This window comes from Rhinopithecus bieti, unplaced genomic scaffold (genome assembly GCF_001698545.2).
Source record: "Rhinopithecus bieti isolate Rb0 unplaced genomic scaffold, ASM169854v2 scaffold_30965, whole genome shotgun sequence".
NCBI classification, from domain to species: domain Eukaryota; kingdom Metazoa; phylum Chordata; class Mammalia; order Primates; family Cercopithecidae; genus Rhinopithecus; species Rhinopithecus bieti.
In genome coordinates this window covers 322245-334896 of record NW_016813425.1, presented here as the reverse complement: position 1 = coordinate 334896, position 12652 = coordinate 322245, and the positions used below count along the sequence as shown (strand labels likewise).

Here is a 12652-nt window from a genome sequence, read left to right as displayed (position 1 = left end):
ATACCCTTGGGTATATACCCAGTAGTGGGATGGCTGGGTCATATGGTACATCTAGTTCTAGATCCTTGAGGAATTGCCATACTGTTTTCCATAATGGTTGAACTAGTTTACAATCCCACCAACAGTGTAAAAGTGGGGAACAAGGATTTCTAACAGTAACTTGCTCAAAGTCACACACCTCATCCATCTAGTAAGTGATGGAATCTGTGCTCTTTCTACTTTAAGACTATTTCAACTGAATTCTGTGTTCCCAGAGGGATTCCTGTATACTTGGCCTCAGGCCCCAGCTCAGCAGGGCCCTGGGTTCCCACTCATCTTCAACCTCAGCGGTTCCACTTTAATTCACGTTATGTATCTTATTTACATGTCATTAAAAATAATAATAATACAGGAGTTCCATGACTTCCAAAACTAAACAACAGTTTGAAAACCATCGTCCTATGCCATATTGCCAACTACAAAGGCATCTTTGGCGGCGGGTGTGCTGAGCTGGGACTGAGGGAGGAAGAGGCCTGCCCTGCACATAGGCTGGGAAGCAGAGGGAAATGAGACTGCAACTCTAAGGCCCAGAACGTTTCGAGACACTGAAGTAAGGGAGAGGTAAAGGAGCGCTTTTATCAGGTGACAACTGTCAGTCATTGGTTCACACCAAAACCAAATCTGTAAGCACATCCTCAAAGCAGCCAGTATTTAAATAAAAAGTTAAGAAAATCTGTTGTTTTCTTTAGGGCTGGCTTTGATATACAAAATTTCAATTACCAAAATAAACACAACAGATACACAGCTCTATTTTAAAACCACCTGAATGTGTGCCAATCTTGCAGAAGAATATGGGTTTCCTCACCATCCGGATCCTGGGGGGGAAATACTGTCTGCTGGCACACCAGGCATCCTGGGCAACTATTTTGGGGTGTTTTGCTATCCTAGGTTTGCTTCCTACTAATTAATCATTGCAAGGCATTCAGACAAGGTCAAAATTAATTGACAAGAATTTATCTATACTCAGCCACAAGTGCATGGTCTTCAAATTATGCTACCATGCTGATTTAATTTGTATGCTATATTTTGTACAAACAATCTGATAGTTCTCACATTTTGAGAGTATAATCCTTAAAAGCAAGCCAATGAATGCTTGGTAGGAGATCTTCCTCATTTTCCATTAAGTAAACACTGAGCTGATTTATGACTAAGTGATACTCTGTTTAGGAGAGAGCAGTCTTCAGATACACAGGCAATAATTCACTTTGTTCATTTTGTTCTATGCTCATGACCAGTATCAGACGATGCCTTTATGAGAGAAGGCAACAATAACACATTCTTATTGCACACCCAAGTTTTCTTCCAAGCATGAAGAATTGAGCCTGGCATTTCACAGTTTTATGGAAGTCAAGATAAAAGGGTTTTTGAGTTCTCACTACTTTAAGAGTCACAATTCTCAGCTGGGTGTGGAGGCTCATGCTTGTAATCCCAGCACTTTGGGAGGCCAAGGTGGGCAGATCATGAGGTCAGGGTTCAAGACCACAGCCTTGCCAACACAGTAAAACCCCGTCTCTACTAAAAATACAAAAATTAGCTGGGCATGGTAGCAGGCGCCTGTAATCCCAGCTACTTGGGAGGCTGAGGCAGAAGAATCACTTGAACCCGGAAGGCGGAGGTTGCAGCGAGCCGAGATCATGCCACTGCACTCCAGCCTGGCGACACAGCTAGACTCCGTCTCAAAAAAAAAAAAAAAAAGCACAGTTCTCTGTTTCTTCACAGTTTGTTCATACGTAAAATCAAGGAGTTGAAAGAGTTCCCTTTAGCTCAGCAAACACTTACTAAGCACCATTATATGTACACCAGGGCTGTGGTAATGCCAGGATTCAAATATGAAACAAACAGTGCCTGACCTTGAGAAGTCTGTAAAATGTAGTAGCAGTAGTAGCAGCAGCAGTAAAATACATATAAACAGACAACTTCTAATATAACCTGATACAGATGAGGGTTCTAAGGAAACACAGAAAAAGCCTATGGCAGGCAGAATAATGTCCCCAAAGAGTATACCTCCTAATCCCTGGAACCTGCAACCTTACATGGCAAAGGGGAATTAAGGTTGCAGATGGAATTAAAGTTGCGAATCCACTGACTTTAAAAGAGATGTTCCTGGGATTATCTGGGTAAGCCTAAAGTAATCTCCCTAAAAGGGGAAGAAGAAGGCAGAAGATAAAGGGATGTGCTGACAGAAGTATACTCCAGACATGTGAGGCCACTGGCTTTAGAAACAGAGGAGGGGGCTGTAAGTCAAGGAACGTAGGCAATCTCTAGACACTGGAAAAGGCAAGGAAACAGATTTTCCCTGAGAGCCTCCAGAGGACTGCAGTGCTGCCAGCCCTTTGATTTTAGCCTAGTGATACCCAGGTCAGACTTCTAAACTAGAGAAGTGTAAGATAACACATTTGTATTGTTTTAAGCCAGAAAATGTATAGTAATTTGCTGTGGCAGCAACAGAAAATGAACACAGAGCCTTTCCATTGGAAAATGTAATTATTTATATGTCAAAAGAGAATACTCATTCCTATCAATGCTTCCATCAGCCACATCCAACAAGGAGAGGAAGCTCATCAAATCTAAAGCTTGGTGCAAAAATGCAAATGTCAAGAGGTATATATCCATCATGTGACACTAAGTTTCCAGTGCCTGCTCCCAGAACATCCTTCATAGACTCGCCAGTCAACAGAGTTGTGATGTGGGAGAAAAACTACTAGCCAATACAAGGCCATAACTATTCACACAGAAACTGCAGTGCCACCTAGCACTTCTGTGCCACATACATGAGTGTTCATCTGGGCCTTCTGAGATGTCTGCTCTCAATCTATTTTGCTTCAGCCTTTGTCAACTGAAACACTACAAATACAACCTACCATGGAGCACAACATTTAAATGTGATACCAGGAAAAGCTACAGAAGACAGCCCACCCCCAGCCTGGGGCCAGAGCATCTCCTCCTCTAGAATTCTCTTTATGAGTCAAAAATAGCCCCACAGTTACCTGTCAGGCCACATTCTGAAATGCTAAAGGAACACGAAAACACACAAAGGGGCTGTTTCCTCCTGGACACTGGCGCAGCATTTGTTCACTTACTTGAGATGACTCAGAGGAACACAGCCTCAGCAGGACTAAGGCCAGAGGGGAAGGGCCACACCTAATTTGGCTATTTTCAGGAAAGCTGTGCTTCAGTATGGAATCCTACAGCTGTGTTCAGAATCCACCAATGATCTGTGACTTTAAATATTCTTACGTGGATCCTGGCAGTGAGCTCATTCAGGAAGAAAATGCTTAATTCTACATGCTATACATTAACTACTAAATTTATTTATACAAAACCCAAACATTTAACTTGCCTTATAAAATACATTTAGAAAACTTCCCACAGTAAGTTTTTAAATAACAAGCAAACTGTATGTGTATGAGCACTTTTCAGAATACATGCACACCTGCACTCCCCTCCTCCCTTCTGTGGATTCCTTTCCTTTCTTTACCCACCTCTTCTTGGCATTATCCCCTGGCATCTTCCCTTGCATATCTGATCAATCGACAGTTTGGAAGCCATTCTTCCCACCATCCTTCTCCCACATCTGCCCCACACAGAACACCGAGCAGGCAGTCTTATGGTGGCCCAGAGCTCACTGCTGTCCAGCTGTGAAGCAGCCTCCTCTGCATTTCAATCCAGAAGGGGCAGAACCCTCAAGCCTCAGAACCACCTTCATCACCAGACATTCTTAGCGGAGCTCCCGCAACCCCTCAGCAAGCTACAGGGCAGAAGGAACTCAGCATCCTGAGGAAGAAAAGGACTATCTCACTAGCAGTAACTTTTTTAAAGCAATCAATAATAAGTTTTGTTTTCCTTTGTTCATAAGTTAATCAAAGAGGAGTGGGAGATTTTTTCCTGTGTATTTTTTAAGTCAGTCTCATTTCTCTCCCATAAAAGTTCAGAATAGATTTACCTCTAGAATAAAAGGACAGTGGAATTCCTCTCAGTAGTGTAGTATATGTTGGCAGCTCAGGGGAGCATAAAATTTAGTACTAGCTATGTTTTGGCCCAACAGCAGGAAATCACTGAAGGGCCCGCTGGTGTTCACTGAAGAATGTGAACGTGCACAAAGGCAGCACTGCAGTTTGGGCCGCTGCCAGCTTTTCACTACCAACACTTTCAGAGAATTGCACCGCCCCCCATCTCTCCATAAAAACCAAACAACAAACAAAAAACAGGTTTTACTAAAGACCTTCATTATTAAAAATCAATGAAGGAATCTTGACATATCTAAAGAATGCACTTTCCACACAGAATCAATCCTACAAAAGTAACAATATACTGTAAATGCCTCATTTGAAGATTAGTTCCCAGCAAACCTCCAGGTTTCCTTCAACTCTGTCAATATTGGAAGGCTGTACATTGCAAGATGCGCTCACACAAGTCAGCACCAGTGGACTCCAAGTCCATTTAAGTCATCAGTTTAGCGAAACCTGCATTCTCATATTGTAAAAGCCAGTAAGTATATTTTTATGACGGAAACTGACATAATGGGATACTGCTTATATACAATAAACTTTAAAGCCCCAAACCATGAATACTACCTAGTATTTATTCTCCTAGACTCATTCACCACCAAAGAACAATCAAGTCTAACTTTGGATATCAGAGGCCCCTTCCTCACCTGTCATCTTCTAAGAACCAGGATGCATAGCTCTCTTAAGAGAGACCTGCAGGACGAGAAAAGCTGCCATGCTTTACCAGGAAATCCCTTTCCACTCCACACCTGCCTTTTCTCTAGCATCAAGGTTAATGGGAGCTAAGTATATAAAAAGTTCCACAGACTCTGACATGAATACAAAGATTTAAAAAAGATAAATTCACAGAATGTAATGTATGACTTATCAACCAGCCGGCCCCAAGTTAAGCATCCCCAGGTCACTAGCTCTCTTCTACAGGAACGTGACACAAATTTTTGGCTAAATCTAATGAAATTGCATATCCAGAGGTCCAAAAGCACACCCACTTCCTATCCTTCTGTTTCCCATTTCAATCGGATTGCTGGGGGGCAGGGGGATGAGGGAAACAAAGACAAAGGAGCAAGACACTTAAAATATGAGAAACGCTAGGGCAGATATGTAGTGACATTCAGAGCTCACATATGCTTATGGTAAATTCTGTTTTTGTGCTCAATGAAATCCACAAGATGATGCTGACCTTTTCTCTTTTAAGAGACTGAGCAAAAGGCAGGTACCACTCTCCACCAAAATAACTAAATATCTAATTCATGGAAGAGGAGATCACAAAGTTCTCATTTATGGAAGGCACCCCAAGACTGTATGGTTCTGATGACACACACTGCAAAGTACAACTGGGTTTTAAAACTTTATTATCTAATATTAGGAAGATCGCAGTGAAACTCAATTTCACATGTTTTAAAGAAATACCAGGTATTGGTAACAATATGGGGCAACTGGAATATTCTCACCTTTGCTGCTGGGAGTATACACTGGCATAACCACTTTGGAAAACTGTGGACAAGGCATTCCACATACTAACTAAAATTTGCAGGTACCAAATGATATTACACCTCAGGTTTAGTTTTTAATTTTAAACACAAATAAAAACTAAAGTGGTCACACAGAATGACAGGATCACAATCACTGAACTAACTTCATTTATCTGAGTCACCCATTTAGTACAGGAGTACCACAGGAGTTGGAAATACAAACAATGTACAAATAATCCAATTGCTGGCAAAGGGGTAGGGAGAGAGACCACTCACATCTCCCTGCTCTGGGCTAAAAGTGTTTCACAAATTCGGGCTAAAAAGAATAAACAGTAAGAGTATGATAATTTGAATTCACATATTGCTATATTTGAGATTTAAGAGTATCAAATTACAATAATGAAAGACACAAGTAACCAGATTATGAGCCACTACCAATTCTCAATCCGTCAACAGCTGTTATGTACCTGGATCTCTGCTACTATCTTTCTGCCATAATCACTATAAAATACAGATAAACTCAATCCATATGGTGGGAACAAAGGCTGTGGATTTGACGTTGTGCATTAATCTGAGTTCCTAGAGATGACTGCCATTAGCTCAAGTGGTGCCCAAAAGGAACTCATCAGTCACCTGAGCACTGGCAGGAACTTCCAGTTCCTGGAAGTTCCAGTTCCTGGAGGCAAACGTGGGTGTGGACCTTTGGCAGAAATTAGATAACCCCACCAAGGCATCACTTGAGGAGCTAACAGAATTCTCAGAGGGCAGGCCTGCTGCGTCAGAAGCCCACATAAGCACTTTTTGAGGAAAGCTCTTCCCACAAACCTAAACTGAAAGGGTCCCAGAGGCACCCTGTCCCTGGGGGAGGAGGACAGGCAAACTCTGTGCCCAGGACTGGCCTGGAGTCATCTCCACACATGAGTGTGCAGACCCAGATGGACTCACCCTATGTGAGTCATGATGTGTACTCACCCCGCTCCTCCACTGCAGGGCCACTCGAAAGCCAAGTAGCTGTGAAAGGAAAACAAAAACTTGGGACTCCAACTCACTATATCAAAAGGAAAAATATTATGCTGAAAGCTGCTTTTCCTTTTGTTCCCAAGTAGATAGCTACAGAATAAACGTTAAGTATCTCCACAGGTTGCTACTCTATTGTTCACCTTATCTAGGTAAAGTGTTGATTTACTGAGCTCCAGAGGAATACATAACTGACTATTCCCCACCTGCTCCTTTTCTCTTGCAACATGTGGATTCAGTCATACCCTACCCTCTTTCCCCTTCAGCCTGCTTTTCCCCTTTAAATACTGATGCCCTCAAAATCATCTTTGGAGAAAAGCAGACTATAAACTGCTTGTGTGATGCCATGTTTCTTTAATCCCTGTCATTGTCCTTAATCTTGGCAAAATAAACTTCTAAACTGAATGCGATTTGTCTCAAATACTTTTGGGTTTACATAGCTATTCTGCTAAAATGTGAAAGGGAAGGAAACCCTCCTTTAATCAGAATTTATGGTGAGGGAGTTGCAATTGTTTCCCAGTGTGCTGTCTGTGAAACATCATCAGAAAATGTGTTTAACAGAACATTCCATAGTTAAGTTTAGGAAATATTACTTGATACATACATTTTTTTTTACTCTCATTCCCCACAATGCATAATATAATTTACCATTTACCATATAAAGTGCTTCAGGAAAGAGACCTGCTTTATTAGTTGATAAATCTTTTTTCTACCTAAAAGAACAGTCCCCAATCTAGCTTGATCTTAAAAATCATCTAGGACTATCATGTTAAAACAGGATTCCCCGATCCCTTTATCAAAAACTTTAAGGGAGGGGTCGGGTAGCTTAAGAGGCACATGAGGTGACACGATCAGAACAGCTGAGAAAATATTGATAAGCTAACATTTGGCCAGAAATATTTTCTTCTTTTGAAAATGTTTCAGGCCAGGCACGAGGGCTTACATCTGTAATCCCAACACTTTGGGAGGCTGAGGCGGGCAAATCACCTGAGGTCAGAAGTTTGAGACCAGCCTGGCCAATATGGTGAAACTCTGTCTCCACTAAAAATACAAAAATTAGCTGAGCATGGTGGCGGGCGCCTGTAATCCCACCCACTCGGGAGGCCAAGGCAGGAGAACTGCTTGAACCTAGGAGGCGGAGGTTGCAGTGAGCCGAGACTATGCCACTGCACTCCAGCCTGGGCAACAGAGCAAAACACCATCAAAAAAGAAAATGTTTCTAAATGTTTCTAGTTCAATTTCCCACTTTACTAAGTTTCATACACTGAATATTGATTCAAGGTCATTATTCTAAGCACTGTTATCCATTTACAGTTGCCCCTAGGTTATCTGCAGGCGACTGGTATTTGGACAAACACCAAAATCTGTGCATGCTCAAGTATCACAGTCAGAGCTGTAGAACCCACAGATACAGAAAAAGGCAGTTCTTGGTCACGCAGGTTTTGCATCCTGCAAATACTGTGTTTTTGATCCATGTTCAATTGAAAAAAATCCACATGTAAGTGGACTAATGTGGCTTAGATCCAAGGTGTTTAGGGTCAACTGTGTAGTACTAAGGGTACAAAGAGTGTAGTATGTTGACTCTCTACAGATCTTAGGTATATCACAGCAGCAGTTTTTTTTTTTTTCTACCTTTTGGATTTTATTTTCACTAAGTTAATCACAATAATAACAACAATTATAATTACTGAGCTCTTAAATGTACTGTCTCCCATAGTTTTTTTGTTTTGTTTTGCTTTGTTTTTTCATTAAAGTTCTAGGGTACATGTGCACAACCTGCAGGTTTGTTACATATGTATACATGTGCCATGTTGGTGTGCTGCACCCATTAACTCATCATTTACATTAGGTATATCTCCTAATGCTATCCCTCCCCCCCTCCCCACAATAGGCCCCGGTGTGTGATGTTTCCCTTCCTGTGCCCAAGTGTTCTCGTTGTTCAATTCCCACCTATGAGTGAGAACATGCGGTGTTTGGTTTTCTGTTCTTGTGATAGTTTGCTGAGAATGATGGTTTCCAACTGCATCCATGTCCCTACAAAGGACACAAACTCATCCTTTTTTATGGCTGCATAGTATTCTACCACATTTTCTTAATCCAGTCTGTCACTGATGGACAGTTGGGTTGATTCCAAGTCTTTGCTATTGTGAATAGTGCTGCAATAAACATAAGTGTGCACGTGTCTTTATAGCAGCATGACTTATAATCCTTTGGGTATATACCCAGTAATGGGATGGCTGAGTCATATGGTACATCTAGTTCTAGATCCTTGAGGAATTGCCATACTGTTTTCCATAATGGTTGAACTAGTTTACAATCCCACCAACAGTGTAAAAGTGTTCCTATTTCTCCACATCCTCTCCAACACCTGTTGTTTCCTGACTTTTTAATGATTGCCATTCTAACTGGTGTGAGATGGTATCTCATTGTGGTTTTGATTTGCATTTCTCTGATGGCGAGTGATGATGAGCATTTTTTCATGTGTCTGTTGGCTGTATGAATGTCTTCTTTTGAGAAATGTCTGTTCATATCCTTTGCCCACTTTTTGATGGGGTTGTTTGTTTTTTTCTTGTATATTTGTTTGAGTTCTTTGTAGATTCTGGATATTAGCCCTTTGTCAGATGAGTAGATTGCAAAAATTTTCTCCCATTCTGTAGGTTGCCTGTTCACTCTGATGGTAGTTTCTTTTGCTGTGCAGAAGCTCTTTAGTTTAATTAGATCCCATTTGTCAATTTTGGCTTTTGCTGCCGTTGCTTTTGGTGTTTTAGACATGAAGTCCTTGCCCATGCCTATGTCCTGAATGGTACTACCTAGATTTTCTTCTAGGGTTTTTATGGTATTAGGTCTAACATTTAAGTCTCTAATCCATCTTGAATTAATCTTCGTATAAGGAGTAAGGAAAGGATCCAGTTTCAGCTTTCTACTTATGGCTAGCCAATTTTCCCAGCACCATTTATTAAATAGGGAATCCTTTCCCCATTTCTTGTTTCTCTCAGGTTTGTCAAAGATCAGATGGCTGTAGATGTGTGGTATTATTTCTGAGGACTCTGTTCTGTTCCATTGGTCTATATCTCTGTTTTGGTACCAGTACCATGCTGTTTTGGTTACTGTAGCCTTGTAGTATAGTTTGAAGTCAGGTAGCATGATGCCTCCAGCTTTGTTCTTTTGGCTTAGGATTGTCTTGGCACTGCGGGGTCTTTTTTGGTTCCATATGAACTTTAAAGCAGTTTTTTCCAATTCTGTGAAGAAAGTCATTGGTAGCTTAATGGGGATGGCATTGAATCTATAAATTACTTTGGGCAGTATGGCCATTTTCACGATATTGATTACTTCTATCTATGAGCATGGTATGTTCTTCCATTTGTTTGCGTCCTCTTTTATTTCACTGAGCAGTGGTTTGCATTTCTCCTTGAAGAGGTCCTTTACATCCCTTTTAAGTTGGATTCCTAGGTATTTTATTGTCTTTGAAGCTATTGTGAATCCGTCTCCCACAGTTTTCACAACAACCTTATTGGAAAAGTACTGGTGTTATTTTTCCCATTTTGAGGAAATGAGGAAGTAGGCCATACAAGTTTAAGTAACTTGCCCCAAGTCAGTGTCTCAAGCTCAGCACTACTGGATGACTGGGGCTGGTAATTCTTTACTGGAGGGGTACAGGGGCTGTCCTGTGTACCACAGGACAGTTAGCAGGAGTCATGTCTTTACCCACAAGATGCTAATAGCAGCCCCTGTCCAGTGATGACAACTAAAATGTCTTCAGACTTTGCCAAACCTGCCCTGGGGGCAAAATCAATGGAGAAGCACTGTTCTACATGATGCTAGAGATAAGAGTTAGAGAAGCTAGGGCTCCGGCTGAGGTCTTACCACTGCAAAGGTGCCACGGCCCCCTCCCAAGAGAAGGCATCAAGTCCCCTTTGCATGCTCCAAGCAAAGGAGCCGGCAGGAGCTCTTGCCACTGTCGCACACACAGTCTGTCAGCACTGCAGACAGGACTGAGAAGCTTGACAAATATCAAAGTGAGGTGAAGCTATACCAAGCACCAGCAACTTCTGGCACAGAGTAAACCTTCAATACAAATAATGCCCTGTGTAACTTTCTTCCTATCCTAATGGTTCCAGTTGCACGTATGAAAGATTCTCAATCTCTTCACTTAAAAACGAATCATAGAAAAAGCCTTCTGCCTACAATGGCATATCTAACACATTATAGACACCTAGGAAGGATCATTTTTTAACACACCCTCCATCTATGAAAAAAATATTTTCAGTAATAGTTACGTAAAAATCATTAACTATTATTTTCTAGATTTGTTCTTTAGTTTTAATACAACTGTCTTAAATGATAAGTGATAAATTTTAATTTTACAGATATTATTTTTGTACTTACCAAGCAAAAATATTACACCTCACGGTTTGCATTCTGTTTCACTATTTTAATTTTTAAGGACTCTTGGACAAAATCTCCAAGTGATCACACAGAGTGACAATTATAGTCATCAGTAACACTATCATTTATTTCAAATCTACTGTTTAAAAGCAGATATATGTAATACTACAGGGTTAAATACACAACACTGTCCTAAGCAAGCTTTCTGAACAATTCTAAAGTCTTAAGAAGTTACTCTGGAAATGAATGCAAGCAGCTGAGCCCCCATGTGTTTAGGGCTAACTATATAATCAGGAGTGTCAGATTTAACTTCCATGCTGCATACAGTATTTTTTTTTTTTTTTTTTTTTTGAGACAGAGTCTCACTCTGTCACCCAGGCTGGAGTGCAGTGGTACGATCTTGGCTCACCACAACCTCCACCTCCCAGGTTCAAGCAATTCTCCTGTCTCAGCCCACCCGCTCCAGTAGCTAGGATTACAGGCACATGCCACCATGTCCAGCTAATTTTTTGTATTTTTAGTAGAGACGGGGTTTCACCATGTTGGCCAGGCTGGTCTCAAACTCCTGACCTCAGGTGATCCACCTGCCTCGGCCTCCCAAAGTGCTGGTGTTACAGGCATGAGCCATGGCGCTGGGCCTACAGTATCTATTAAAGGCTAAGTACTCCAGAAGTACTCATTTGAAGCTTACATATATATTATTAAAACTCAATAAAGCAATTATTTAGAACACTGACAAAAGATTTTCGGGGAAAGAATATCACCGACATTGTTTAGAACTGCAGGCAAAATTCTAGACATTTAGACTTCACAGGCATACTTCTGGATGCTTTTATTAGTGTTATTAAATCCTCCATAGACAATGCACATCTCATCACCGGCACTGGAGCAGACCACTCCCACCACCCCAACCTTAGGATGCTGCTGTCTGCCTATCAGAGTTAAAATGGTACCGAGACTCTTTAGGCCCAAAAAGTCAGTTGCAAAAGAGTAACGGAAAGAGAAAAGCCACAGAAAATCACAATGAAAGAAACAGTGAAGGAGTGAGATCTCTTGGTTCCACTTCTAGCTGGACCTCAGCTGACTGTGTATGTCAGGCAAACTTTAAAACTTCTTCAGGCAGTGCGGCAGAGAGGGTGAAGTCACAGGCAGCTGGCTGCAGACTGGGAGACCCCAGGCAACGTTCTTCATCTCTCTGGGCCTGTCAGTTTTCTCATCTTCAAGAGAGGAAATATATTTGTATCTACCCGCAAGAGGCTATTGGGAGGTTATAAAAGTAAAGCATGTGAAGTGCTCTGTATGTGGATAGTTGTACCTCGGCAATATCTTAAAATTACTAAATTTGGGTAATATATACTCATCACACTATTCTCTTTAATTCTGTATAGTTTTGAAACTTTTTGAAATAAATGTTTGAAGTTAGTTATTATCAAGTTCCTTAAATATAACACATAAGAGAAATAATCACCTCCAAGGTCTCTTTGGGCTCTAAAACTCTCTTATATATTCCAGACTGGAAGGAGAGGATTCCCACGTGGAAATCAGGAGTGGGAGGGAAAGGGAAAAACATTAGAGAAATAAGCTGTGGCCACCAGTCACCTCCTCAAGTGATCACTGCATAATCGATGTTTCACACATAAATGCTTCAATTATTGGATGCTGAGCTGACTCCAAGCATTCATTACAAAATACAAACCAAAATGGGACCAGCACGTCCAGATCCAAGCCCTC

At 41.2% G+C, this 12652-nt stretch overlaps 1 protein-coding gene across 5 annotated transcripts in view; it reads right to left on the bottom strand.

Annotated features, from left to right (window-relative positions):
• CCNY (cyclin Y) overlaps window positions 1–12652 on the bottom strand; it is a 322018-nt gene that overhangs the window by 171127 nt on the left and 138239 nt on the right. For 2 of the 5 annotated variants that reach the window (XM_017848399.1, XM_017848394.1), the window contains one exon: window positions 6491–6529. The exons of the other annotated variants lie outside the window; for them this stretch is intronic. Coding sequence is in view for 1 of the 2 variants with exons in the window: in XM_017848394.1 (XP_017703883.1) it covers window positions 6491–6529 (39 nt within the window). In the remaining variant the exon portion in view is untranslated. The remainder of the gene's footprint in view (window positions 1–6490; window positions 6530–12652) is intronic. 5 annotated transcript variants of the gene reach the window in all.